The following is a 27,782-nucleotide window of genomic DNA, read 5'->3' as shown; positions in this document are numbered from 1 at the left end:
GAGACCGAAGAGGGGTGTTCCCTCAACGCCACATCAGGGTGCTTTCCTGCTCCAGCACCAGAGCCCAGCCCAGCCAAACCAGCCCTACTGCTAAAGCCACCAACTACCAGGGTTAGGTGGGTCCTCAGTCCCGCCACAAATAAGGAAACTGAAGGCTATCACGCCTCTCACACTTCACCACCCTAACTTGGTGCTCATCGACCATGTCTCTTGTGGACAGAGCTCCGCTGTCAACTTGACTTGAAGGAGAGAGGGGGAGGGCAAACAAAGCCAGACAGCCTTCACCCCATGTAGTTTAAAAACCTGGATATGAGGTGAGGGGGTGAAGAGGCGGTGCAAGAGTCCAGCCCAAGCCCTGATCTGACACGTGCCGATACCACCATTTCACGGTAGACGGAGTTGCCCACATGATCCTAAAGGGCAGAGAGCAAACGCCGTTTTTCTCTCTTCCCCAAAGCACCCAACCTGCAAGATTTTTCTCTTGGGGCAGAACCTTCCTAACTACCCTGGCTGCTCCTAAGACCTGCACTACAGGAAGAGTAATACCGAAGGCGGCCGTCGCCGGGCGGGGGCAGTCGGGGCGCGCTTCCTGGAGGAGGCGGCGCGTTTCGCGCGCTCCAAGCTTGTTAACCAGCCCCTTTCCTCACTCACCGGCGTCCAGGGAGGTGACCATGGCGCTCGGGACAGCCCGTCGGCTGCCTCCGCCGCTGGGCACGACCAGCGACTGCATATGCCGGACCAGCTCAAGCATGCGGTCCCAGTGGCCCTCGGCGCGGCAGCGCTCCAGCTCGCTTTCTATCTTCAGGTGGGAGCCGTGCGCGCCCTTCGCAGCCATCTTCGAGCGGGCGCTGTCATGGGCGGTGCGGCCGAGAAGTGGAGACCGGGTCGGGGGCGGCGTCCCGGCTGGGGTGCACAGGCGGGCGGGGTCGATGGGGGCGCGGGCGGCGGCCAGGGCCCGGGTGGCAGCGGGGGCCCGGGCGGAGGCGGGCGGGCAGCAGCAGCACCCAGTGCACCGCCTGGCGCCTCCGGGCTGGGGCTCCGGCTGCGCGGCCCGGACGCGTCCAGGAGCAGCCTCCGCCTCTGCTGCAACAGCTCTTGGCGCTGCTGCCGCCGCCGCTGCTGCAGCTGCTGCCACGGCCCCCGCCCTGGGCCGGGGCGCCGCCAGCTGCGGACCCGCCCCTGGCCGCTGCTCCACCCCCGTGGGGGCGTGGCGCGGCACCGGCGTGCCCGGCGCGCGGGCGGCCAGCTCGGCCACAGCAGCCTGGCGCGCGAGGGGCGCTGGCGGCCGGCCCGGCGCCAGAACCCCGCCGCCGCCGCCGCGGCGGACTCGGCGCTCACTTTAATGTTGCACGGAGCCCCAGCGCCGGGGGGGCGCCTCGCTCCCCACCCCCTCCCCGTCCCATCGGGGCTCTTGGCCTGGGAGACCCCAGCCCCGACGTCTCGGCTTTATGTGGTGGCCCCGTCACTACTGCTGTCCCCGGCACGTCACAAATCCGGGGAGAGGCTGGCGGGCTCAGCGCCCCCAACTCCGAGAGCAACCCTTCCCGGCGGCCAGCCGCCGCCCGGGGCCAGCCCTGCTGGGACGCGCTGGCCTTGCGCGCCACCCCCGGGGTGTGCGGGAGAAAACAGGCTGGTTGGGAGCCTCCTGGCTGTGGACGCCTCTACTCTGACAGATTTTTTTCTTTTTTTCTTTTTCTTTCTCTTTCTTTCTTTCTTTCTTTCTTTCTTTCTTTCTTTCTTTCTTTCTTTCTTTCTTTCTTTCTTTCTTTTTCTTCCTTCCTTCCTTCCTTCCTTCCTTCCTTCCTTCCTTCCTTCTTTTTTTTAAACAGAGTTCCTCTTTCCTACTTTATTTCCCTGCACTAACCAGCTGGCCTGTCCTCTGAGGAATCCCGTTGTCCTGGATTTCTTAAAGGTTTTAAGCTCTTTTTCCAACTTGGTATTTATTTATTTATTTCTTAATAATGATGTCTAAAGACTGATCAAAGATGTGCAGGGCCCTTGGCAGGGCACAGTCAGATACTAAGAAGTTCAAAAGATTACATGGTGGCCTGGAGGGAGGGGGCAGAGACTGGTTAAGGTGGCCCCACCTTCAGGGCGACTTTTGTTTAAAGTAAGGATCGAGGCCATTACACAAGAAATCACAGCAAGATCAAAACAAAACAAAAATCCCTGTATTTAAGTGACATATTGCATGGCACAGACTGAAGACTCCAGAAAACAGAGTTAGTGCAAACTTTTAAGTACAGACTCTTAAAAGTTAGGTGTCTGCCTTCCCCACGTGGAGGTTTTCAGACTGTCTGACCCTTGATTTCAGTAGAGAGCTTGATCACTTTCTGCTTCTGGATAACTGTGATGGAAAGTTTTTGACAAGCAGAGCCCAGGCTCCTGGTGCTTAGTTCCACTGGGCCCTTCTCTCTGCAGCCTCAGAGTGTTATCTGTTGAAGGCAGTCTTCCTGCCCCCTACTCCACCCCAACTCCTCTGTGAATACCCTCATCCACAGGTTCCAAATGCAGCTCCATTCTTTGCTTGGAGGGCAGGATTTCCTGACCTTTGGTGCTGCTCTGAGCACTTGGGGTCTGTACTGAACTACCAGAGGCCAGGAGATAGAAGAATAAAAACCGAGACAGCTCTGGCAGTTAGAATTTAGAGACAGTTTACTTAATTTATGCACATTCCTTCTCAACTTCTGTAGTTGGCTTTTAGTTAGTTACCCTTTGGCTGTCCTTGCTGGTCACCAGAACTGGATTTCACTAGGAGAGTGACTTGTGCATGTCCTTTGGGTGAGGGTAGCCGGAGAACACCCTGCGGTTTGCCCCAGGTCTGGCATTCCCCAGAGTCAGCCCAGCAGCAGGCAAAGAAAAGCAGAGTTGATAAGAGGGAGGCAATCCTTATGGAAATAAGGAAACCTCTCCTCTTCCTTGCCTTTTCCATCTTTTGCCGGCCCTGCCCCCAGGTTGCAGGACTCCAGGGAACTAACTGAAGGGGAATGTCTGCTTGTTTCTTCGATGAGTGCTCCAGTATTTTTGTGCGCATGGGCGGTGGTGGGGAGGAACGCCCAGTTGCCAGTGAAAGCCCTGCCTGGTATCATAGTTACAGCTTATAACGAGCTGCTGCTTTTCAACACTGCGGAACACATGCCAGACCCCTTCGCCTCTCTTTTCCACCAGAGACAAGAGCCCAGTCCACTGGCAACCAGCATTTTTTTAGGGGACTAAGAGACTGTAGGAACAAGAACAAAAAACCACCATGATTGTATCAGTAATATTTGCCAATAAATATTTGGCATAAGTAAAGTGTGGTGGTTGTTGTTATTTTTTAATTATCTGAAATCTCTCAGATGAGAGTTTAGAACAAATTTTCATAAAGACTGCTGTCATTTACTAGGTCGAAAATGCTACCCAAGAACTTGCTGATCAGGCAAAGCTGAGTTCATTGCTCATTGGAGAGATGGGGAGTGTTGCCTTGATGACTTTAGTAGCATCTCAGAGGGAAATAATGAAGTTCATAGGAGGTAAATCAACTTGCTGAGAAATTCACAGGGTAACAAAGATAGTATAGCATGAGGAACCATCTGGTTCAAAGGGGACCCTAAAACCAGGCCGACAGAAGATTCTGCTAGTTTAACACTGCCCCAGACAAGGCTGGGAGGCTCTTGCCACTGGACCAGGAGAGAGACTGTGGTAAGCTAAGCTTTTCTTTAAAAATCTTTCTTTATTTGTTTTAGTAAGACAAAAGTTCACAGAGCAATTTTTTCCCCTCAAGCTTCCATAAAAATGCTGGCAATGTGTGAAACATTTTACAAAAACAGTTTAAGAACAATTAAAGCAGGGATCCCCAATCCCTGGGCCGCGGACTGGTACAGGTCTGTGGCCTGTTAGGAACAGGGCTGCACAGCAGGTGAGTGACAGTGAGCAAGTGAAGCTTCGTCTGTATTGCAGCCGCTCTGCAGTGCTAGCATCACCAGCTCAGCTCCACCTCAGATAGTCAGGCATTAGATTCTCACAGGAGCACGAGTCCCTGGTGCCAAAAAGGTTGGGGACTGCTGAATTAAAGTATGTAACTTTTTTAAAAACTTTAATTAACTGTCCTTTACTAAATAAAAGGGAATTATTTTGCTTCTGATTTCCAGGCCTTGTTGAGGCAATCTATTGGTCTTGATTTTCATGAAGTTAAGGGCTTGGTGAAATCTCTCCTATAATTATAGGTTGACAGGTTTATGATCTCTAGTTAGGCCTGGAATGGGAGGGTATTGAAGAGCTCATTTAAACTAAAAAAAAAAAAAAAAAAAAAAAAACCTGTTCAGGTTTGGGTTCTCAGAGAAAAGGTTTGGTTACCAAGGACTTGGGTTAGTTGAAGGCATGGGAATTGCAGAGAAGTTGGGAACGGACGCACTGCCTGCAGTGGCCAAAGAGACCTAGGAATCCTCATTCTTGGCGGGGAACCTTTTGCACCACCAGTTGTTGGGAGTAAGAAAATTACCTCCATGGGTTAAATCTTGTCAGGTCGTCCACTTTCCTTTGACAAATCGTTAACTTCTCTATGGAATCCACATGCCCTTTCTGAGCTAAAAGAGTAAGTAGATAGACGAATCACTCTTAGATGAATCACCTCATTTTTGGAATATAAAAGATCGTTCACATGTCAGATAGGAATAGAATCACAGAGCAGTTTAAAGCTCTTGAGGCCCTGGTGGAGGGAGGTCTTGTGAAAAGTAGAAGGCACCTCAGTAAACAGGCATAGCGGTCCAGGCATGTTGTCAATTCTCCCTGGAGAGAACAAACAATTATTAACTTTAGATTTAAAGAGACACCAAAGAAAGCACAACATAGTTCTACAGATGTAAAACAGCCTCTTTAAGCCTCGAAGATAAAATAGTGTTTGAGTTTGATTCTAAAGAGGCAGAGAGTGAATAATTTATTTATGGCCCTGGGGACCTAATTACATCTATATTCCTGCCCAATGGGTTTCTCAGTAGGACAATAAGATTGTTACAAGGACTTTGTCAAGATATGAAGACTACTACTTTCTCTTTAAGTCTTTTGATGATTAGTTTTAGTTCTCCGTCTTTTGTTTTAGAAGCTGTTGTGCAAGTTCAGATAGAGGCTTAGATGGGTCTGTCTGAATTTTGATGGGTTTAGCTCCTGTAGAATATCACTAGAACTGTTTGCCCACAAGAGAGCTTCTATCTGTGCTTGATCTACACAAAAGTACTGGTAAGTCAGTATCCAAATTAGCTAGGACCTCACTAGGAATAGAGAGGTCATCTGGGGTCTGGAAGGAAGAGACCATCAGGAGACCATTCACACCGTAAATCTCTTGCTATTAAGTTAATAAGTATAGTATCACAAAGGAGACAAGGATATTCCTTGGTTAAGTAAGGTTCAAGGCTGACAGTTGAGCGCTGGGGCCAGGAGAAGGTGTGATGAGGATTATTCCATAGATGTATGACTAGAGCAATTTGTTGACTCCAAGGAAAAGGTGGTATAATAGTGCTCGGGTTTAAGGTTGATATTATTGTCCTCATTTCAATCAAAAAGTTATAAGGTTGTCCTTTAATTTTTGGAGAAGTGTTTAAGAGTAAAATGGGAAATTGAACACCTTCATTAATAACTTTTTTTTTCATTTATCTTTGAGTTTATTAGCTCTAGAGCTCTTTCAAAATACAGCTTTCAAGCTTTTGGAGGTTTGGGCATAGGGCTATTCCATTCTATTTTTTGCTTACATATTAAATCTTCTATTTCCGGTTTAAGGCCATTCACAAAAAGATAAGAGGGAGAGCCAGGGTCAAGTCGGCTTCAGGATTTACTCTTGAATGCTGTCCCTTGGTATTAAAGAACCTATTCCTGAAATCTCCATCAGACTTCTCCTTTTTGGGCTTGAAGAACTGAATAAGAGCACAATATATTTTCATAGGAAAGATAGAAGCCTTCCAAAGACCTTGACCAACAACTACAGCTTTTCTAAACCCTTTGGTTTCCTATACAATTCAAAGTCTATTAAGTCACCAGTAGGGGTCTAACTATTCTGACTTTTTCATTGCACTTTTTGTATCTGAGGTTTCTACTAACATATGAACTAATTGGTATATATCTGGCTGCTCTGGACTATATGTCTCTCAAACTATTCCTAAATTCCTCTGTAATGTTCTCTGTCCTGTCTAGGCCTTGGAAAGTTTTTGACAATGGCTTTCAGCCGACAATGAAACCAGAGCTTAAAATTCACCATTAGAGGATTTCTCTGTGCAGAAGGAGGTTTACCTTAAAGAGGTAAGTGAAGTTTAGTGTATCTGGCTGGCCAGGAGGGAAGGGGAGTAGGTCAGATGGAGAGCTGGGGCAGCAGGAGGTGGAGGGGCACAGGATGGGGGAAAAGGAATAATAAGTTTTAGTTGTGATTCAAGGGGATCTACAAGATAGGTAATTTTAGTTGTTCACATTTTTCTTTTTCTTTGGCCAAAGAATCTGTTAAGGAAGTAATTTTGGAATCCAGTTTCTTTTAGATGCTTCCTCGTGCTAATAAAAGATGACGACCATTAGTTGTTTGGGATTGTGTTTTCTTTTCATTCTAAGGCACTTCTCAGGTGAATAACTTTGTTCATATTAAACACTCCTTGTATTGAGCACTGTAAATTCTAAATTATCCTTGATAAAATGTTGCCGTTTAGAAAGATAAGTGTGCAAATTTGGGCTACAGCATAAATACACGTAAGAAGCAGAAGTCGGGCCCCAGGAAGGCATGGATTGAGTCTATGAGGAAGGTTCTCATAAGATGTTGATAGTGGCCAGATACAAACTTTTTCCCTGGGTCAGCTTAGGAACAGACATATTGGGACCTACCTGTCCTCTTCATCATAAACTTTCCTCCTGTAGATGTACAACAATAAGTGACCAGGTTAGACAATGATGAGTAGCAGCCTTGTTACTAATAAGGCAGATACCCACCGAAGGCAAAAGACTTTCAAATATGGTCAGAAAATCAAAGGATTCCTGAAAAGGGTTCCTTATTTCTAGGAGACAAAATAGACTCAGTATTTGGGGAGCTCAATAAAAAGAACAATTAAAAAAAGAAATTGGAACTCGCTCCCAGTGCAAGCTTAGTGCGGTCTGAAAGACCCTGAGGGGCTTGAGGACCTCAGAGAAGTCAAGGGTCATAGGCTACAGTGGTGGGAGGTCTCAGCTGGATCTCAGTGGGCCTCAATAATTGAATGCTAGCTCCCCCCAAACATCTTCAAAACAACTTTGTGATAATGCAAAGCCGAGTTTGTTCTCATCATAGGAAGGGAGAACACTACTTTGCTGAACCATAGTAGCATCTGGAATGGGGAGGCAAAGTTGGGAAATTTAGGAAGTGTCAGGATGTATTTTAAGGCAGCTCTTCGGATGAGGGGGCTTAATTAGGACTGGGCAAGACTCATGAACAATAGCTGAGAATGGTTGGGCTGGGCAAGATGAGGGTTTTGAGGCAAAGGTTTCAAAGAGTCTGGGAGAATAGAAAGTGGTTTGATGTGATCTCTCGAGAAGTTGAAAAGTTCACTTAAATGGTTTCTTCTCGAAATTTCTGCAAAAAATAAAAATCAGTTACAATTTTTATCATCCTGAGCAAGAGTTGCCTGAAATAGTGAAATCATGTCAGTGTCAACAGTAAACTGTTTGGGTGTAGATAGTTTTGGTTGTTCCTGTGTAGTGACTCAAAGATGCGTGATTATTATAACATCTTCTTGCTCCTGTCAAATCACTTTTATTTATACTGGTTGCCACAGTGGCTGTGAGTAGTGCGGTCCTCCTGAGGTAGAGATGGCCTAATGAGGAAAAAATCTTTTTTATGGTCAACAGCCCTTTCATCCACTTAGATCACTAGCATATGTGATGTAGAGCAGAATGACAAGCTGGCTAAATTTCTGTAATCATGTGACCCACAGTCCTTACAGTAAGAAATCAAGTTTTACTTATTATCATGATCATTGGATCATAGCATTTCTGGACTATGGCGTTTCATATCTCACTGAATTGTCAGTACTGTGGACCATCCAGCTGAGCCAGCCCTCCTGGAATTTGACAGGAAAACACTGCCAGGGTCTGGCTCTGTGGTCGATCAGTCTTTCCCTTTGACAGCTGCAGAAAAAACTGGGAGTAATAATTAGGTGAGGGATAAGGCCCTAAAAAGGCTGTGTTTAAAGCCATGAATTCTTTGTCCTTATGCATAGTAGGTACTTAGTCATTATTTATTACATTAATTTTAGAATCTTAGCATGTTAAAGGTTATTCCAGGCCTGGGAGATGAGAGCTCTGCGATGTCTCCTATCCTTACCTCCCCACTTTGTGGTTGAAATACCAGCCCCTCCCTCCATGCACTCACCTCCCTCCCATCATCCCACTTCCTTCTGTTTCCTGGGATTTCAGGTGACTCCTGCTTCTCTTTGGTGGCTTCTATGTCATCTTGTAGGACTGCTACAATGGTCTTCTCCCAAGAGTAGGAGCCCACACTTTTTCTCAGCTTTGGCCAGTTCTGTTTTCCTGCCCAGATATCACCATCCTGGGGGAGAGAAATCAGCCCAACCCACCAACACTTGGAGCCTTTTTAGCTCACCTTAGCTGGTCTGACTGACCTTAAGTACCCCCACTCCTGAGGCTACCTGAGTATATGCCTTTCAGTGATTATGGCAGTTTTGAGCCTTAAACCATAGTCTTGCCCTATCTGCTTTTCGCATCTTTGTTTCTTTTCTATATTTTTAAAACATTTTTAGTCGTGAAAAATTACATAATTAAAGGAAAGTACATAAAACATTATCATAAAACAGGGAGAGGAAAATAGGCAGAACAGAGGAGCCATTCTCTCGCCACAGGGACCTCTCCCAGGGAGGTGCTGCTGGCCGCCTCCTGAACTGGGGCTGGATCGTGGAGCTGCAGCCACCCTACCTGACTCTGAAAGCCCAGGGCTGCCCGCCCCTTGCTGCCCAGTCCACTGGAGGGCTGCAGAGCCTTCTACTCTCTCTCACCCCGACACTCCTCCTGTGTGTGATACCTGCTGTTATGCAGATGTTGTTTGCATCCATCACAGTGAGCAAGTATCGATTATAGATGCCTCTGATGTACTCTCTCAGTTGGGCTTTCCAAACCCCTAAGAACGTCAGAGGAAAGGTTTTGATTATGAAGGGTAAAGGTCACAACAGCATTTCATAATAAATTTTCTCCTTAAACTTGAATGGGAGAAAGTTGTTTATTAAAATCCTCTTGGCAATTCTGGTAATAAACTCCTAGGATGGTATCTAAAATTGACCTGCTATATCCTCCTTGTCCTGTACTCTATCTCCAAACTGTAGAGGATGAGCCGTCTATCAGTATAGAGAAGTTCATATAAACACTCTGGATGGTTCTTTGGCTATAAGGCAGCTCCTAAAACATAATATTCTTTCAGAGAGATCAGTTTTTATCATTCAAACCTTTACTTTTTTTTGAAAAAGAATGCTCTGTGAAAATAAGTCCCTTTTAATTTTAAGATATTCTCTTTTTCTCCATGTGAAGAGTGTTCCTTGAGTATACCATAGATCTTGAGAAAACTTATCTTAATCACTTACAAAGAATAATGAACCAATTGATGACTAAGCGGCAGGTTCAAACTAGTTCTTGGAGTAAACATTGTGGCCAGGAAAACTCCAGAACAAGTAACTACCTCTGTTCATGCAGTGGCTATGGTGCTAAAAGGTGACATGTCAATTGAAGTTTTGTAAATTAAATCTTATTAGAAAGGCAGAAACGATCATCATAGAAAATGCCTCCTATATGAAGAGACTTTCATAATGTGAATAGATTATTGTGTGTGTTTAACTAATGGCCTCTAAATATCCCAGTTTCATGATTAAATACCCAGGTGCTCCAGCTCAACTACCACCTACTCAGTGAAGACTTCCCCTGCCACCTGTGTCTAAGAATTAATGTCGTTTCATCTCTGAACTCAATTTTAACATTGTCTGTATCCAAAGTTCAGTTCTTTTCAATATCCGATTCCTGTAATGCTTTTTTTTGAAAGAGGTACAATACTCAATACATTTTAAAATGCTTCTCTTGCCACTTCTCTTTTATATTTCTGTCATTGCAATCTTTAGTATGTTTATAATAATCTGAATTTCAGATATAGGCCAACAGGTGTCACTTAAAAATAAAATTTAAAGATCTTACCATTCTTTTAAAATTGGTTAACTGATTCATTCACTCATCTATCCCTTCATTTATTGTTATTAAACTATGTTAGATGTTGGGTAGAAAAGAGAAAACAATTATTAATGTTGTTTAGAGAAGAATAAACCATAATGGTGGGAATTTTTTGGGAAGGTAGGAGAAAAGTCACCTTATAGGTGATATAATCAAGATAATTTGTTCTGAGCAGGCATGTGTCAGCGTTTTATGTAAAACAAAAACAAGTATAATGCACTGAACTGACCTGTACTTTAAAAAAATACTGAAAGCTGAATAGAAGCAGCCCAGATCCCTAAGGGCCAATTCATGAAAGGATCAATCATTTCAATATCCAAGCTCTCCTCAGTCTGCCAAATATGAAATTTACTCAAAGCTTGGAGTACTTTTGAAAATACACAATGACTATTAAGGTATTTTTATGAATACTACATGGAACATTTCTATTTAAAATAATCTTTCCGATACTATTCTCTTATATGCTAAATCAAAATATATTCACTATATTCTAGAATATGTTTTTATTCATGAATATGAATATGTTTCATAAACGTATTTATTTCTGTTTCTTTTGTTAATTTGGAAAGCTAAGCTCATAAGAAAGGAAAAATTCTCAGCAGTCAAAAAATTAAGAGGGGACTAAATTGGCGGGTGGATAGGAGAGGGAGTGTTAAAAATGTTGTTATAGAGGCTTCCCTGGGGAGTTACTGGTTTTAAGAACCAAGGACTTTGAGTAAATGGACACAAGTAGACTTTCACATAAAGTTAGAACTCTCGAAGGGCTGTCAGCTCACCATGAATATTCCCCAGTTAAAATCTCCAGGTCCTCAGAAGAATCTGTCAGTAACTGCAATTGCTTCCTTTGCTTACCCTTGTCAGCCTGTTAGAGAGCGCTCCGCACAGACCAGATTCTTTTCTGGATACCAGCTGGTCAATTAACCGTCCCTCACCCAAACAGCAAACCAAAAAATCCAAAAACTTACTGTTCTCAGAGTATCTTTAGTTTTTTTCTTCTGATTTATAAGTCCATTTTTGGTGACAACAGTCTAATGACTATTCTCTATAAAATAAGTGAGTATATATCATTTGCATGCAGATAACTAAATGTCTCTGAGTCATGCTTTGCCAGAGTCAGAAGAATAGAAACAGTGGCAGGACTAGGCAACAATAACTAGAGATAATGGGATTATCAGATTGTGAAAAAAGCATGCTTAAAATAATTAGACTTATCTCTTAAGTATTTTATGTTTTGAGCTGCTATTGTAATGGTATTTTAAAAATCTCGTTTTTCATGTGTTCATTGTTAATATATAGAAGTACTATTGATCGTTGTATATTGACCTGTAGCCCGTGGCTTTGCTAAATTTACTTCACAGTTCTAGTAGGTTTTTTGTAGTTTCTTTAGAATTTTCTATGTGTATGACTATGTTGTCTGTGAATAAAGACTGTTTTACTTTTACCTTTCCAATCTGTGTGCCTTTCGCATCTTTTTCTGCAGTGGCTCAAAGTTCTTAAACAATGGTGATTAGGTGTTGAAGGTGGACAATCATCCTTGCTTTGTTCCTAATGTTCGGGAAAAGTATTTGGTCTTCCACTCTAAGAACATCACCTGTGGGTTTTTAGTAGGTATCCTTTATCAGCTTAAGAGATGACCCTTCTATTGCTAGTTTGCAGAAAGTTTTTATCATGAACTAGTATTGAGTTTTGTTAAATGCCCCTTTTCCCCCACCTTTTTAGATGATTATATAGCTTTCCTTATAATCATATTTCTTTCTTTCTTTAAATACTGAAGGAAAAGAACTCTGAATCTGAAGTTTTATATATAGCCAAATTTTCGTTTCAAAGAGAAAGAATAAGAAAAATGTTCTCAGGAGCACACAAAATTCCACAGTGAAAACACCTTTAAGAGAAGTGTTCAAGCAAGAGAAACAAATCTAGGAGAATCTTCAAGAGATATGAGATGTCAGAGTGATCAAATATTTTGATAAATTTATTGCTTTTGAAGTAAAAAAGGCTGAGACTGAAGAAGAGAATGTTTATTCAAAATAACTAATGTCAAAAATTGCAAACAAAGACAACATGCTTATGAAGGAAGAGGCAAAAGGAATATTAAGAAATGCTAATGTATTTGACTTGTTAAGGGGAAGGTATATATATTTAGAAGTTTATGGAATCAATGGTCATGGGACTTTTCATCAGGAGTGATATGATCTTTGATGATAGAGGTGGAAGGAGTGAGGTCATTGAGTACAATGGTCATCTTTTTCACCACAGTATATCTGAATGCAGAACATTCCCAAGAGAAGCCAAATTCCAAGTTTTTAGCACCATGTTTCATCCGTTTCAGAAATATGAATAAAAGAGAGAGAAACATGAGGCCATTCCCCAGTGCCATGATGAAAGCAGATTTAGATTTTACTGACATCAGTATTTTGAATCTGGAACTTTTTGTGGTTACCTTGAGTTTTTTTATCCCCTGGGACAATTGTCTTAGAAAGATTCAGGATTTAAGTTCCCCTTAAAGGTGAGGAGGGAACGCAAACGTGAAAGGGCTGAGTGGTGTGATGCTCTAAGGCAGATCCTTGTCGGGCAGGTCAATTTAGCAAAGCATGCATATGAAAACAGAGGACCTGCAAAGCAATCTCAAACTACTGGCGCCCCTTGGAACATCTTCAGGTTCCCTCTGAATACTCATGCTCCATATGCACAGTGATCGGTCATCATGATGGGAATGAGGAACAGAAAGGATGTGAGCTAGACTGGCTGGCTAATTCTGATGGCTTTAAACATAAGAGAGCGTTAAAAAATTTTTTAAATTGCCAACTCAGAATTTTAAATTCTTGTCTCATACCACAGTTGGAGCCTCTGTGTCTTAAACAGTCTCTTTTCTCTTGGAGCTGCTGCACATAAATAGCTAAAATCCAGGTGCAGTGTTGGATATTGTGGGAACCTATGTTACAAGGTAAAATGAATTTATAAACAAACCATGTCTCTTATGAGAAAGTTATGGGATAAACTAAGAACATGGGATCTTGGGAATTAGAATGGGGGAATCTAGGTGGACTTCAATCAGTCTGAAATTCCTAAAACTCACTGAGTCTCCCTTGCCAGTAGAAGCAGGCTCTTTCTTCCCCCTATCCTCTGATCTCTTGCTGGTGCCTTTCATCAGGTGAGTAAGCAGGAAGCCAGATGTCATGAGAGGCGCGAAACACAACTCAATGGAGCCAGCCCCTTTCTGATGCAGAACACAATAGGAGAAGAGTGTGGAATGGCTCTGAAGGCAAATAGACCCAGGACAAGACACAGCCTTTGCTTTCTGCATGCTACTAATGTCCAGATTCCTGCCATGGCCTCTCATTGTCAGGTAGATCTACTTTGCATTCTCAATCACCAGGTTTCATATGGGGTGCTTTGCTCTCATACCTGGCCCCCTTGGAGGGCTTGGGAATTCTTACCTCCTTTCGCTGAACCACACTGGAGATCAAGGGACTCCTTGAGGATGGTCTTAAACTCATCTGCCTGATTATCGCCCTCAGTATTGCTTCTCCATTGTTTAGGTCTCATATTGGGCCCCAGAAGGTTTGCTGATTCCTGGAAAACACCCCAGGAAAGTGGGGACACTATCCTGGCTTAACCCCAACCCAACTCATGAGCTTTTGAACCAGCTTGGGATCCTTTTTAAGGGGATTCTACCTGAGAGAGTATCTGCTAGGTTGCCAGGAGAAACCAGATGTTGAGAGAGGGCCAGCAGCCTTCAGAAAGTGGTGCTGCCATATCAAAGGAACTGCAGTGAGGACTCCAACGGCGAGCCACACAAAAGCACTGTGAGTGAATCAACATTACATGTTAGTCCAATGGAGGGGGGAGGAGGAAGAGCCAACTTATTGTACCAGTCAAGTCAGAAATTCCTTATGCCCTTACCACTCTCCGATCCATGTCCTACTCATCCCTGGTTTGGTCCTAAACACAGCTAGCAAGAGGGATGAGAGTTGATGATTGAGAGAGAGGAACTTGGTTTTTTATTAAATAACTTTCTGTTCTATTTTTTTCTAGCCATGCTCATGTGTAATTTAGATGCAGAAACTTTTGAAACTCTAGAAATGTACGTTAACAATTGTATATAATCAAATAATTATGTAGACTGTACTGTGTAAATGAACCATCTCTAATTTCAACACAGGGCAGAGTCTTCTCTTTCCCCTAGGCAGCTTGATTTGCCAATTACACAATGATGATTTCAAACTTTGACCCACTCAATCTCCCTGGCCCTCCTCCAATCATGGCACGCTCAGAAAATAGTCATGCCTCCCAAATTTCAAGCTAACCCCCATCTAGGCTTTGTGTCTTTTGCATCTCTCCTGTCTCCTCAAAACCTTATTCTGTCAGTTTTGTCCACTCTACTGCTTCTTCAATCTCATTTTTGCTGGTTCATTCCCAAAAGGATTTAAACATATGCAAGGCCCTCCATCTTAAAGACAACTTTTCCTGGATCCTGTGTCCCCTCTAGCTACTTTCCTTTCCCTTCACAGCCAATGCTTGAAAGACTTGCTCATACTTGCTATACCCAGGGCTTATCGACCTGCCACCCACCACTCCGCATAAACTGCCCTCTGAGCCCCCAGCAACCTCACACTGATAAATTTCAATTCACATTTGAGTGCATACCTGCTTGACCTCTGTATCACTTAGAAATGCTTTGGACTATAAGTAACTGTTTTTGAGTGGCTTAAACAAATAGGAGTCTTCCTTACAAAACAGGATATCTGGAGGTAAGCAGGTGCTGGTTCGGCAGCCCCAGGGCACTGGGGCAGCCTTTCTGAAACTCCCCCACTTCTCTTCATGGTTGAGGATGACAGCCCCCACTCAGAGCTGGAAAAAGGGGAAATGTCTGCACCAGTCACTTTGTCTCTTTTATCAGAAAAGCAAAAGATTTCCCAAGTTCCCCTTGTTTCATTGCCAGAATTAAGTCACATGGCCATCTAGCTACAAAAGAGATAAACATTTTTTAGCCTTTATTGTGGAGACAGACAAGAAAGAAGGGGGTTGAAAATGGAAACTGGGCTACCACCTAGTATTAGAATATTTAAGTTTTATAGGGGTTGGCCTTGGTGTGTTCAATGGCAATTAAGGGAATTTGAAACAACAGCTGCAGGTAAAGATGCCACTCATAGGGCCTCATGTTATTTCCTGATAAAGTGCCTTTTCCCTGTCCCCATGTGTGCTGGCTTCAGCTTGGGTATACAAAGAAAATTGTTTATTTTCAATCCAGCAAAGCTCCAAGTTGTGAGGCTCTGACAATTTAGGTTGTAAGCTATAGGTAAGGAGTTCCTCTCTTACTAAGGCCTTATGTGATCTTTGCTTTCAAATCAGTTATCTCTAATCTAGATTTGCCACTCTCTTGAAGGATTTTGTTGGAGTCTACTAAAAATAGAACAAACAAAAAACATACACTAATGTTCTATATTGTTCCTGAGATTTCTCCTATAACACAACTTTTGTTGGCATGTGGTTTGTATCCAAGTCTGGTAAGTGACAACAGGTTTCAGTACTGCTTATCAAGTTGGCCACCAACTTTCCAGTTTGGAATAGAATCTTCACCACTGGCTACCTTAACCTTTAGTTAGCCAATTACACATTTTAGTGTCTGCTTTTACTGTCCTATTTCTGGTACCAAATGATTTATTTGCCCATTAGGAATGGGTTCAGCTACAAGTTATAGAATACGCAACTATAAATGGCTTAAACAAATGTATCATCTCACGCATGGACGAGAATGGGGCAAGACTGGAAGCAGGGAGGTTGGTTAGAATCTCTTACAGTAGCCCAAGTAGCAGAGGATGGGTTCTTGGATGTCAGTTATACCTCGATAAAGCTCAAGTGGGGAAAATAATTCCCAGAATTTTGGCTTGAACAACTAAAATGGATGGCAGTGACATTCACTAATATGGACAAAACAGAGAAGTATACATTTAGGGGTTAAACTTAGTATTTTGGGAGACCAAGTCAAGTTTGAGATGCCAGTTAGATTTCATGTGGAGATGTCAAGTAGGCAATTGTGTAGGGGAGTCAGGACTTACAGGTATTATGAGAGAGACAAATTTTGGAGTCATCTGCTTATAAATGACACCTAAAACCATAGACTAGATGAAATATAAGGAAAGTGCATAGGAAGAGAAGGGGACTCAGGATAGAACCCCAGGGAACTTTGACATTTATAGTTTGAGCAGAAGATGAGAAGTCAGTGAAAAGAATCCAAGAAAGAATAGCCAATGAGGTAGGAGAAGTGCATGGTGTCAGAAACAGAAGAAAGTGTTTCAAAGTGGGAGTGGTTGGCTGTGATGAATAGTATTAAGAGGGCAAGTAAAAACAGGATGGAAAGGTACTGCTGGATTTGCATGGGGTTGGCAGTTTCAGTAGTTTGGGGGAGAAGAAACCAGAAGGCAAGGTTACATGATGACAGGTTTATTAGAGAGAGAACAATTGGTGATTTAAGGGAGAGAAAAGGATAAGATCTACAGAAAAAGTGGAAGGATTGGTTAAACAGAAAGTATTTTTCTCCATCTGTCAGACACTGAGCTTCTTGAAGAGACCATGTCTTATTTGTATCTCTAGTAACTCTTAGCACAGTGCCCAGTACATAGGAGGTACTCGAGAAGTATTACTGAATTATTGAATAAATGAGCAAATGGAAGAATGGGTGGATGGCAGATGCAAGGCTGGAATCTTGAACAGGGTTTCTTCGGGGATTTTGGGATCCTGGTTTTTTCCTCTGGGATAGGATTGACAGATTTCAAACTCAGGTGAAGGGGAGAGAAGGAATGAGTCACCGCAATGGCATTTGCCTTGTCTAACTTTAAAGATACTGATCTGCTAAAGCTAACTACAGGTAGAGTTCTGACACCATCTCCTTACTTAACCATTTTTTTCCCTGTCTCCCTCTTTGGATCCAGGCTCATATGAAAAATGATTATATATCTTTATGGAGACAAATGGGAGATGGGATTTAAAAAATGACAGCTCTACATTCATTTACCCATATGGTCAACAAATTGCATGACAATCTTGAACAACAGGAAAGGTGTAAGGACAGGTTCACGGGCCTGTTTTCTGTTTTTGTTTTTTAAAATGCTTGTTTTCTATTGCGATAGCACCTGGTTTCACGAACTGCACAGATAAGGTAGTGTTTGAACTGGGCCACCCATAAAGTCAGTCTTGGTGGGACTCCTACACGAGTGAACAGGTATTGCAGATGATACCGCTTGTGCAACGGAGAAAGCAGAATATGGAAATAGGCCGATCAGGATCATGGGATTCAGGGCCGGCTCCAGCGTCTTCTAGCGCTTCCATTAGGAAAGGAATTAAGATTCCTATTATCTTTCTTCCCAATTTGCCGTTGGAGAAACCGCGACACCAGTGAAAGTGGAGACGGAGGCGGAGCTGGAAGCTAGCTTTGTCTTCCGCCCAAACCGTTTTCGCAAGCCTACGTCCCAAGCCAGACTCCGTAAGTGGGGGGGGGAGGGGGGTGTTCCGGGGTTGCCTAGCAACCGTCAGGGCCCCTGGGGGTTCAGGTGGTCTGACCCAGGCTGGCACCGAGTGTCACCTTCGGCAAGACAGGCAGAACTGTGTGCCCGGCCCTTTTTGGGCCGGAGCCCGTTACACGTGGAATCACTGGAGCAGTACACACAGCCGGGCGCCGCACAGGGGCGGGGGCCCGTGGCGCCAATGGGCGGGCAGAAAGGAGCGCGCGTGCGCGCGGCGGGGCCGGGCGGGGCGGGGCGCGGCGGGGCGGGGCCGGGAAAAGCGGGGGTCGCAGGCCGGCCAGACTGACGCTGCACGGCTTCGCGTCTGGCTGGGGAAGGCGGCTTAGCAGCTTCGGACAGCGAGGGTGAGTGGACCCGTAAGCAGCGCAGGCGCGGGCTGCGGCTGGGGAGGCCCGAGCCCGACCCTGGGGGTGGAGGTCCAGGCGGCGACGCTCAGGGGTCCGCGGCAGGCTGCGATTACGGCACCCTTTTGGGGGCTCGGGGCCTCGAGCTCGAGTTGAGAGCCAGGAGCGGCCTAGGTGGGTGTGTCGGCCCCCGACCTGCTTCGGGAAGCTTAGCCGGCCAGGAGCAGAGCCTCTCTCCCGGGGCAGAAGCCTCCGGGGTCCTCGAAGCCAGTTGGGCCCGGCCAGGAGGACTGGCGGTGGGGCGTCGCTCCGTCTGCCGCTGGTACCCCAGTCCCTGACCCCTGTCTCACCCTAGAGGAGACCACAAACTGGTCGCGTCTTGCGGGGCGAGCTTGGTTTGGCAAGGCTGTGCCTGGAGAGTGGGAAGCTAACTTTTCTCTTGTATTCCCTACCTGAGCATAGCAGTACCATCTACTCAGGGCTCAAGCCAGAACCTGGGCGTCGATCTCACCTCCTGCCTTCCTTTTCCCACCCACGTCGAATCCATCACAGATATCTCTTGTATACATCCACTTTTCCACTCCTAAACTCTGCTCCAAGCAAGTTCAATCAGCGTTCATCTCTTCCCTGGACTACCTCAAGTAGCGCCCGATTGATCCCCTGCATCCTTTCTTGATCCTCTGTAGTTTGTTGTATACTGGAAAGCCAGAGTGATGGTCTTAAAACACAAATCTGATCACGTCACCAGACCCCCTCCCCCATCTTGTTTCTACCCTTAAAGTGGATTCCCATTGCTCTTCCAAGCTCAAACAGGATTTGCAAGCCCCTTTGTGACCTGCCCTCATTTTTAATCTCGTTCATCCATCTCTACTATGCTGTGCCTTGAACCATATAGTGAACGCTTTTTATTTCCTGGATTTGACCAAGTTCTTTCTAGGCTTAGGTGTCTGTTACGTTATGTTCCCTCTGGCTGAAGTGCTGTCCTTTAGTTGTAAATCCTCATTTTTAACGCATTACTCTAAGTGTGGGTTTGGCTTCAGGGTACCCCACAGGTGTCTATTTACCGGTTTCTCTTTTCTACCAGGTGGTAAGCTGTGTGAGGCATCTGTCTGGGTCACAGTCCTACCCTTTGTACTTTGAGCAGCACCAGGCTGTTGGGAAAGAGTATATTAGTTAAATGTATAAATGGAGCACGACAGCTCCTTGGGCTCCCTAAATGAACAAATAGATCAAGTTATTAAATACCTGCTCTTTCAGAACCAATTCCCAACCTCTATCCCAAATAGAGGTTTCTTTGGCCTAAGAACTTGGTTATTTTCTTGTCTTCACTTCAGGCCCATGAAAGTTTTAAATGGGAGAAGTACTGATCAGGGTTTTCTTTGGCATTGACTCTGGGTACAGGATGTCTGGATGTTGATGAGTGTGGCTGCTTTGAGTTTGACTTCTTAACTGAAGGCCCTTGGCATGAGAAAAAAGCTGCTAACAGCTGCTACGGTCTTATGGGAGGAAGGCTGGCTCTAAACTCTTCTGAGCTGATAGGACAAACTACATAATGGGAGAGAAGGGTGGGCCAGGCCAAATCACTGGTGGGAGGGCTCCAAAGGGAAGTTGTTTTTCCAGCTTAGGCCAGATCTTTTGTGATAGGGAACAACACACCTAGGGTCAAGACCCACTGCCCTGATTCAGACGTGAAAATCAGCTTAGCACTTTGTGTTAAATTCACTAGGTTAAGGGAGAGACAGAGAAGATAGGTTCCCCGCCCTCAGAGAGGGGGGAAAAGAAAAACAGAAAAGGAGAACAATATGTGACTGTATGTTAAAGCCAAATGAGTGTGAGAGACTGCAGACTGAGATCAGAGGAAGGAACAATCGATCTTGGCTGGAAGAATCTGGAGATGATATTTAAACTGGGCTTGGAAGGAAGAGTGAGGACAGACAGATGGAACCAGCAAAGCAAAAGCTCTGGAGCTGAAGAGGCCGCCAGAGCAGTGAGAGTGAGGGGAGCCTTGTTATAGCCCAGGTACTGACTATGGTCCAGTGTGTCCCTCCCAGGACTGAGGCTTCTCCTTGTGAAGGATGTCTCCAACATGGGTTGTGTTCTGAAGTCTCTTTCAGAAATCTCTCCTCCTTTTCATTTTTCTGAAGCCTAGCCTTTACAGTTTCTCAAAGTAGGCCAGCGAGGTCAGGAACTCCTGGAGTTTATCTGCCTGGCTGTTTAGCTCATGGTCTAGGGCTAAGAAGTTGGAGTGTGGGTGATGCAACTTATTCTTTGGGCTGAAGGGAGTTGCTTATGTTTCTTTTTGAATGTGACAGTTTAAAGTGTTAGGTGGCAGTGAGATTCCCTGTTTTCATTGCAGCACTTGGAGGTAATATTTTTTGTTTGTAGATTTGACTTCTGTTGTGTTCTAATACAGGTTTTCTTACGAGTTTGGTTCCAGGCCACCAGAATAAAGCAAATACGGCAATAAAGTGAGTTATGCAAATTTTTTAGTTTCCCAGTATGTATAAAAGTTATGTTTATACTATATTGTAGTCTCTTAAGTGTGTAATAGCATTGTGTCTAAAAAATATATACATATAATTTAAGTAAAAATACTTTTTTTAAAGTATTTTAAAAAATAAGAGCCTTCAGGGAGTTATAATCTTTCTGCTGGTAGAGGATCTTGGCTCATTGTTGATGGAAATGCAGTAAAGCAAAGTGCAAGAGAATGAGATATGCTTCTAGCGAGAAACCTGCAATAGCAAACCAAGATGGGACATGTTCAGTAGCAATGGTTCTTGGCCTTTATTCTGCCTCCCTTGAAGAAGGGATCATTTGGACCCATAGTTGCTGTACTGCCAGTCACTTGGTTGCTTTTTGGTGTTCCTAGAAGAGACTCTTCCCACCCCCACCAGTTTGATATACTAAGCTTCCAACCACGCACTTATAGAAAATGGTACCATGGGTTCAATGATCACTCAGCTCAACTATCTGATAGATATCTCCCCCCAAAATGTTTTATGCTCAGTTTAACAGGACCCTCTGAAGGGAAGCACTCGGGACCATATGGGAAGAATTCCTAAGCCAGAATTGAAGAAAGCTTGCTAGAGAAACAGACCTCTCCCGTGTATAGTTTGAAAACCTTGGGAGGAACTGGTTTTTCTTTCTGGTTCCCCCTGCCCCAGAACTCTAAGACGTGTGGACAGAATAAGCTGTTCCGTTCTGACCTGGGCAGTCATTGCTGAGAGTAACCTGAAATCTTGTTCTCTGGTACCAGGTACAGTGGCAGTGGCCTCATCAGGGTCTGGACATTTTTTTTTGGTAAAATTGGAAGTATAGTTTCTATTCATGAATTATTTTCTCAAGCTGAGAACTGGAAGCCCCTTTTTTATTCCAGCCATATAACATTGGAAAAAAATTATGGAACAAATTACATCAAATACATATTTGTAAGGAAAAAAACATGTTTATAGTAGAACTTTTAGAAGCAATAGAAAAGTAAAAAGAAGAAAAATCAAAATCACTCCTAATCTCATGACTCAGAAGATAATCTTTGTTTTCAGTTGATGTGTGTGTGAAATACACATACATTCTTTTTTACAAAAGTGAATTTTTTCTTTTTTATATTTTATTTTTAAGCTTTTATTTGTTTGTTTTTATTATGATGACATTGGTTAACGAAATCCAGTAAATTTCAGGTGTACAATTCAACAGTAAGATATATACATATTGCGTTGTATAGTCACCATGAATTATTTTTTACAAACTTTTGCTACCTGTTCTTTTTTGTTTGATATGTAATGAACATCTTTTCCTATTATTAAGTATGACAGATTGCATTATGATATCCCTGTTCAGTAGTAAGACTACCTGCTGCTTTTTGTACCCTAAAAATTATATATCCCAGTGACTGTTGTCCCCTTAGGGAGGGGACTGTGGGAGGTGATAAAGCTGTTAGGCAAAGTGGGTTTGGTAAATTTTCCTAAAAATTGTAGGGGTGGCTTTCTCCCAGGGTCCTGCTCTACAGAGCCTTTTAGGTTGGTTTGAGGGGGCTGCAACATGTTTGCTTCCCAGATTAGGTACAGGGCGTGGAGGTGGTGAGTTGGTAGCAGCTTGGGAGCTGAATTCTGTGTAGCTGTGTAAGGGGACAGCCAGTCCCCCATGCTTTCTTTTTACTGCTATAGGCTTGGGGCTGTGGCTATAGTCGGCCCCTTAGAAATCACTGGCCCTTGTTATCCAGCAGCATCTGTGCTGCCTTTTAGGAAGTGAATGCTTAAGTCAGGGCTTTTCCTGGTGCTGGCGTGGAGGTCTCCTGGCTGTCCTTCCCTTTCCTTTTAAAGGTCAGTCCATAAGCCCCAGGAAGGACCAGAACATTCAGTTTAACTATCAGTTAGTAAAGGCCCGCCTGAGCCTTGGTGGGAGCCCTCAGGGAGCTTGCTGCGTAGCTGACTCTGTCTTCCTGTTGTTGACTGCAGTTCCAGGTCTAGCCAAACTGCAGGAGTATCTGATGGAATCCTAATTTCTATGTTTCTCTCTGCGCCAATCCTCTTTTATAGTGGTTAAGTTACTTGCCTCTGTCACAGCCCTGGGAGATGAGCGAGGCAGGGGCTAACGTCCTCTTCTCTGTGCTGGCCTTGACCTGACCCACCTTATCCCTTCTCTCATCTGGCCTTGCTCCACCAAATACCTTCCCTGCTGTGCTGCCAGATGAGCCATTCAGAAACCGAGCTCCAGCCTCATCTCCCATTCGTAAATCCTTAGTAGCTCCTCATTTATCCTTAGGAAGCTTCAATCCCCTTGGCCTACCATGCGCAGTCATGCCCAGTGTTTCTTGGTCAGCCTTTGCAGCCTGTTGCCCACTGCCCTGCCTACTTCATACTCTCTGGGCTCCCGCCCGACTACACCACTTGGAGTTTCTTTCCCACGCTACTTGCACCATTCCTTTAGCCCTTCGGTCCCTGCACATCCCGCAGCACACCCGTTTGTTCAGGCCCAGCTGACTTGTCCCCACGTCTGTCAGCCTTCTCTGATTTTTGCCTCACCCAGAGGAAAGTGCGTCCTGTGAGCTCTCATAAGGTCTATCGTCTTTAGTACACGTCACTTCCCGCCCTTATTAGTGCTCTCCGTAGGAAACATTTCTCTCACCAGACCGTGAGCTTCTTGAAGGACTGATCTTCAGATCCCTTTAAGGTGTCAGTGAGCTGCTTGGCATCCTGAAGGTGCTTCAGGAAATGTCGTGGACCCACTCATGTGAGTGATGGGGACCTGGAGTACCCAAGGTCGTCCTGTGGTCTAGTGGCAGAGTTGGCCTCCGGCCCAGTTTGATGTATTCTCTTCCCTAACCTTGCTCCTTCATTGGGTTTCCCATGAGTAAACCGTGTCGAGTCTCGAAAGAGCCTTCGCTCTGGTGTTCGCACCTTCATCTTCTATGTTCCCCACCTCCCAGGTGCCGGCGACCATGAGATCTCTGCAGCTGCTCAGAACCCCCTTCCTGTGGGGCCTCCTCTGGGCCTTTTCTGCCCCAGGTGCCAGGGCCCATGAGCCTGGGGCCAGCTCCTCCCATCCTGGCAGCGTGGGCCTGGATAAGAACACAGTGCACGACCAAGAGTACGTATCAGCCAGGGCTGTGGGCCAGGGGTCTTTCCTTCTCCGTAGCTGCGGCCAGCTGCAGCGGTCCCCTCGGTCTTCTTTTCCTTCTGCTGTTTTTCCTCCTCGACGTTTTTCAAGGATGATAGTTATTCCTTAGAGCCACACGTGATTCAGGTATTCCTTTTTCATCATCATATCACCGATGGAGCATCTTGAGCCCTAATGGGATAAATTACTTGCCTAGATTCATTCTGTCTTTCACCACAGACAGACGCACACATGCACACACAGCAGTAGTGGCAGAATTCAGAATAGAGCTGAGGTTTTTTGACTCTGACAGGACCTTTTTCTTTTCTTATTGGCACATTCAAACATTGATTCATTTGTTGTGACTTCTGTCGTGGGCCAGCTAGCCTCACACGTTATACTCTGTTATCTTTGAATTATTTTCAAAAAGTTTTTTTTTTAATTGATAGCCTCAAAAATGGTCATAACAACAATCTAATAATAAAGAGGAAAAGACGCCGTGTAGTCTTGCCAGCATAACAGATGCACTGTTTGATTTATTTTCCCTGCTCCTTTCGTGGCTTTGCCTCTGTCTTCCTTGAGTGTGGTCTGCCACTGTTTCTGTTTTTTTTTTTTTTCTGGGGTGGATAAAGTTTCAGATCTTAAACTTTTCAGAGTGCTTAAGGTTTCAGCACGATCCCACTGTCGCTGCCAAGTGGTCTGAGTGTAACTGTTGGTTTTTAGGCATATCATGGAACATCTAGAAGGTGTCATCAACAAACCAGAGGCGGAGATGTCCCCACAAGAACTGCAGCTCCATTATTTCAAAATGCATGATTATGACGGCAATAATTTGCTTGACGGCTTAGAACTCTCTACAGCCATCACTCATGTCCATAAGGAGGTAGGTCAGGCCGTGGCGCAGTGGGCAGCATCTCAGAAAGGCCTCCCTCTGATAATTTAGTCTCTAGTCTTGATGACCTGTGCTGTACTTGTGCAGCGATATTGTCTCCTCTCCTTTTTCTGCTCACCACTTTGTTGTGTCTTTTCCTGTTCAGTGGTCCTTGTTGCAAAGGGTGACCTGCTAAGGCAGAAGCCCCCGAGCCTTGTGTCTTTAACAAGTGCTACAGGCAGTTCTGCTGCACACGGAGTTTGAGAACCAGTGCCTAAAAGACCACATTCAAAATGCAGAGCAGGGAACAAGTTATTTTATTTGAGAAGAATGGAGAATTGGGATCCAGGGACTCAGCAGTGATTGAGTTCGAGTTCGGTACTCTGAACAAAGCAGTTTACAGAGGACTTCAAGTAGGTTAGAGATCTCATTTGATCTTTTAACAGCCTGTGAGTAGGCAGGGGCAGGGCTTGTCGTTACCCCAATTTTAGAGGTGAGGAAACTGACATTGAGTTCCTTTGTTTCCAGATCTAATATCTGTCCGGCTCTGCCACACTGCAGTGTAGAGGAGGAGAGGCAGAGCTGGTGAGGTCAGTGTGATCACATTGGCTGCCTGGGAGAGGAGGTTTGAGTTTGCTTTGAAGGCAGTGGAGTTCGCTGACAGCTCCATGCAGGAGAGTGGCATGACTAGAGTAGTGTTACAGGAAGATCCTTGGCTGTGGGAGGCTGACTGATGGATGTGACAAGAGACTGGCCTAAGCGAGAGGAGCTGGGATTCAGCATCCTGGCAGGCGAGGGTGGTGGTGGCGACAGGAGTGGAGAGGGTGGACGAGGGAGAGGTGCGGAAGGAGAAGGCACTTGGGCACGTGAACAGCATTAGCTTAGCACTCGACACGGGAAGCCCTGCTACACTTGCCTCTGGAGCCAGAGAAGCACCTTCACTTCAGAGATCAACAGGTTCTACTGGCCGGCAGTGCCTTCTCCCTCTTGTTCTGACGCCAAAATGTTGTCCAGTGCAGGCCGATTCTACTTTATCAGGGCAAGTTGTGCCCAGGGTTGACCCTCGGAAGGGCCTGGGCTGTGAGCTTTTCTTGTGTGGGTCATGGAATCTATGGAAGCCAGACCTTGCCTTCTATAGTGAACAAGTATGGCTTTTGTCATCAGTGAAGGAAGAAAAGTCATTTTCAAAATAAATAAACAAGGGCCTACTTTGATTGCTTCTTTCTTTTAACTGGTGAATATAATTTCTAAATTGGATAATTATGAATTGGCTCTGTGTCTGATATACGGTTGGTGGAGTCCTAGGAGTAGCCGCATATTATTTTGAAGGAATTATTGGACACATAAGAGCTTGGACATTTTGGAAATTTAGCTAAGCACTTCCAGTCAAATGCGCAACTCACCAGTGTTTAATTTATATTTTGCAGGAAGGGACCGAACAGGCACCACCAATGAGTGAAGAGGAACTGATTAACTTAATAGACGGTGTTTTGAGAGACGACGACAAGAACAATGATGGATACATCGACTACGCTGAGTTTGCAAAATCACTGCAGTAGACATTATTTGGCCATCTCCTAGTTATTATGCAAATGTGACCTGTTATAATGTGATTGAACACGTTCGTTTGGTAATGCAAAGTAACTCATTTCCAACTACTGCTGAAATATTTTGGCAGAAACCTGTAGCAATTGTTACACTGGGGTGAGAAAGAGAAATCAAGAGAAATTAGAGAAGAGAAATGGGACACGTCGTAGTTCTCACGTACTGTTACGTCTCCTGTCGCACAAGGGCTTCATTAAAGAATCTTTTTAAGAATCTTGTATAATTGGAGCTGAGTACTCAGGAACATGACCGTGGAATACTGCTAGTCTCTTGGTTTTAATTCACGCTACCTGAAAAGTAAGACAGGCTTTGCCAAGTGGACACACTTTTCAGTAACAGTGAAGGAATGTAATGAATGCCAAATGTTTCCCCTTGGGGGTCCTATCTCTTCAGGTAAACATGGTCAGTGTTCTGTTAAAGTTTCCCTGGCCTAAATGATTGCTTGCTTTGGGCAAGTGAGTACCAATTAGGCTTTTTCAAAGCCACAGCATAAGACAAATGTCAGATATTGAGTTCACCTAACCATGAGTCTATATCTTTGGCGCTTTGGCTATGATACACCACTGACCTAATTGATTGACCTTTTTCAGTTTTTCAGTATTTTATAGAACTACTGCCACATCCTTAACACTTTATTTCTTTCATGTGTTCTTCAACCTGGGAGAGACCTTGAATTTAAAAGTGTTCTCTAATCAATAGCAAATGTTTTAGCTTTCCTAATATTTGTATTTAACTCTTATTTCTAGAGTTTTGTTTTTGCAGTTTAGAAACTGTTAGGAATGTAAGGTTTTATCCTTTCTGCTTGATACAGCAGGGGTAAAAATACTAGCTGCTCTAGCCTAAGTGAGAAGAGGAAAGATCATTCACCTGCTACAAGTTATATTTAGAAGGAATATTTTTTAAATTACCTCTTTTAGCCTAAATACACGATTAGGAATGATTAAAAAAAGAATTCTAAAAACTTCAGCAGTATGAACCTCAATAGTAGTTGAAAATGAGAAGCAGTAGCAAATTATAATTTGGTTATTGGATGTGATAGACATTTCTCTGACAGAAAACCTGAGGTGATGATTGGATGAGGAAAAAATGCATAAAACTTGCTGTAAGTTCTATAGAGACATTTCTTTATTAAAGTATTCTTATAAGAAAACATATGTATTTGTAAAAATGTTTTCCTGTGTCAAGTATTTGTGTAGTCAGAGCTGAATTGTAAACTATTCTTATAAAAGCTAGTTATTTTCAAAGATTTATAAATTGAATTCTGGATAAATGACCAATAAAACTGGTGAAACAAAATAAGGAGCAGTTGATTTCGTCCACTTCATACAGATGATCATATGTGCCTGCTCCATTGCAGGTCCTGTGACCATCCTTGGCTGTACCTTGTCCCTTTTTGCAGGGATAGATTCTCAGTATTCAGTCATGTTCCCCTTTTAGGCATTTTTTTTTTCTTCTGAATGAAATCACTTTTTGGATGTTACTTCTCTAGCCAAATTCGGATTATGACAGTATTCTCTAGCTTAGAAGACTGTTTTCTCCTTGAGTCTGGTGACTTTTTTATTTGCCAGAAAATCTAATTAGATAGCAGTATCACAAGCTTCACAGGCCCAAGCAAAAAGCACAGTCTCCCTGGCTTTT

General features: G+C 44.2%; 2 protein-coding genes across 7 annotated transcripts in view; one reads left to right on the top strand and one right to left on the bottom strand.

The window, feature by feature from the left end:
- The window catches only part of TTC7A (tetratricopeptide repeat domain 7A), a 111,846-nt gene extending 110,667 nt beyond the window's left edge, over positions 1-1,179 (bottom strand). The window contains exon 1 of one of the 3 annotated variants that reach the window (XM_016142185.2): positions 652-1,179. In XM_016142185.2, the coding sequence (XP_015997671.2) occupies positions 652-835 (184 nt within the window). In that variant the 5' untranslated portion in view covers positions 836-1,179. The remainder of the gene's footprint in view (positions 1-651) is intronic. The other 2 variants (XM_036225227.1, XM_036225226.1) reach the window with 2 other exon arrangements.
- MCFD2 (multiple coagulation factor deficiency 2, ER cargo receptor complex subunit) lies at positions 671-27,443 on the top strand. Of its 4 annotated transcripts, none has more exons than XM_016142190.2 (5): positions 671-805; positions 6,163-6,267; positions 23,499-23,659; positions 24,392-24,551; positions 25,967-27,443. In XM_016142190.2, exons 3-5 carry the CDS (start codon positions 23,511-23,513, stop codon positions 26,096-26,098), a joined length of 441 nt encoding a protein of 146 aa, XP_015997676.1. In that variant the 5' UTR covers positions 671-805; positions 6,163-6,267; positions 23,499-23,510; the 3' UTR covers positions 26,099-27,443. The 4 variants fall into 4 exon arrangements, with proteins under 4 accessions (XP_015997676.1, XP_015997677.1, XP_015997674.1 ...); XM_016142189.2 differs by lacking the exons at positions 671-805; positions 6,163-6,267 and adding exons at positions 18,029-18,073; positions 20,487-20,541; XM_016142191.2 differs by lacking the exons at positions 671-805; positions 6,163-6,267 and adding an exon at positions 17,671-17,689.
- Positions 27,444-27,782: the final 339 nt, after the last annotated feature.

The sequence above is a fragment of the Rousettus aegyptiacus genome, unplaced genomic scaffold, assembly GCF_014176215.1.
Source record: "Rousettus aegyptiacus isolate mRouAeg1 unplaced genomic scaffold, mRouAeg1.p scaffold_m13_p_7, whole genome shotgun sequence".
NCBI lineage: Eukaryota > Metazoa > Chordata > Mammalia > Chiroptera > Pteropodidae > Rousettus > Rousettus aegyptiacus.
Note: the sequence above shows the minus strand (reverse complement) of the source record. Positions and strands in the feature narration are given on the sequence as shown.

Coding starts and splice junctions, on each gene's coding strand:
- MCFD2 (XM_016142190.2), top strand. CDS start 23,511: ATGAGATCTCTGCAGCTGCTCAGAACCCCCTTCCTGTGGGGCCTCCTC. Junction 23,660..24,391: donor AACACAGTGCACGACCAAGA/GTACGTATCAGC, acceptor GTTGGTTTTTAG/GCATATCATGGAACATCTAG. Junction 24,552..25,966: donor TCACTCATGTCCATAAGGAG/GTAGGTCAGGCC, acceptor TATATTTTGCAG/GAAGGGACCGAACAGGCACC.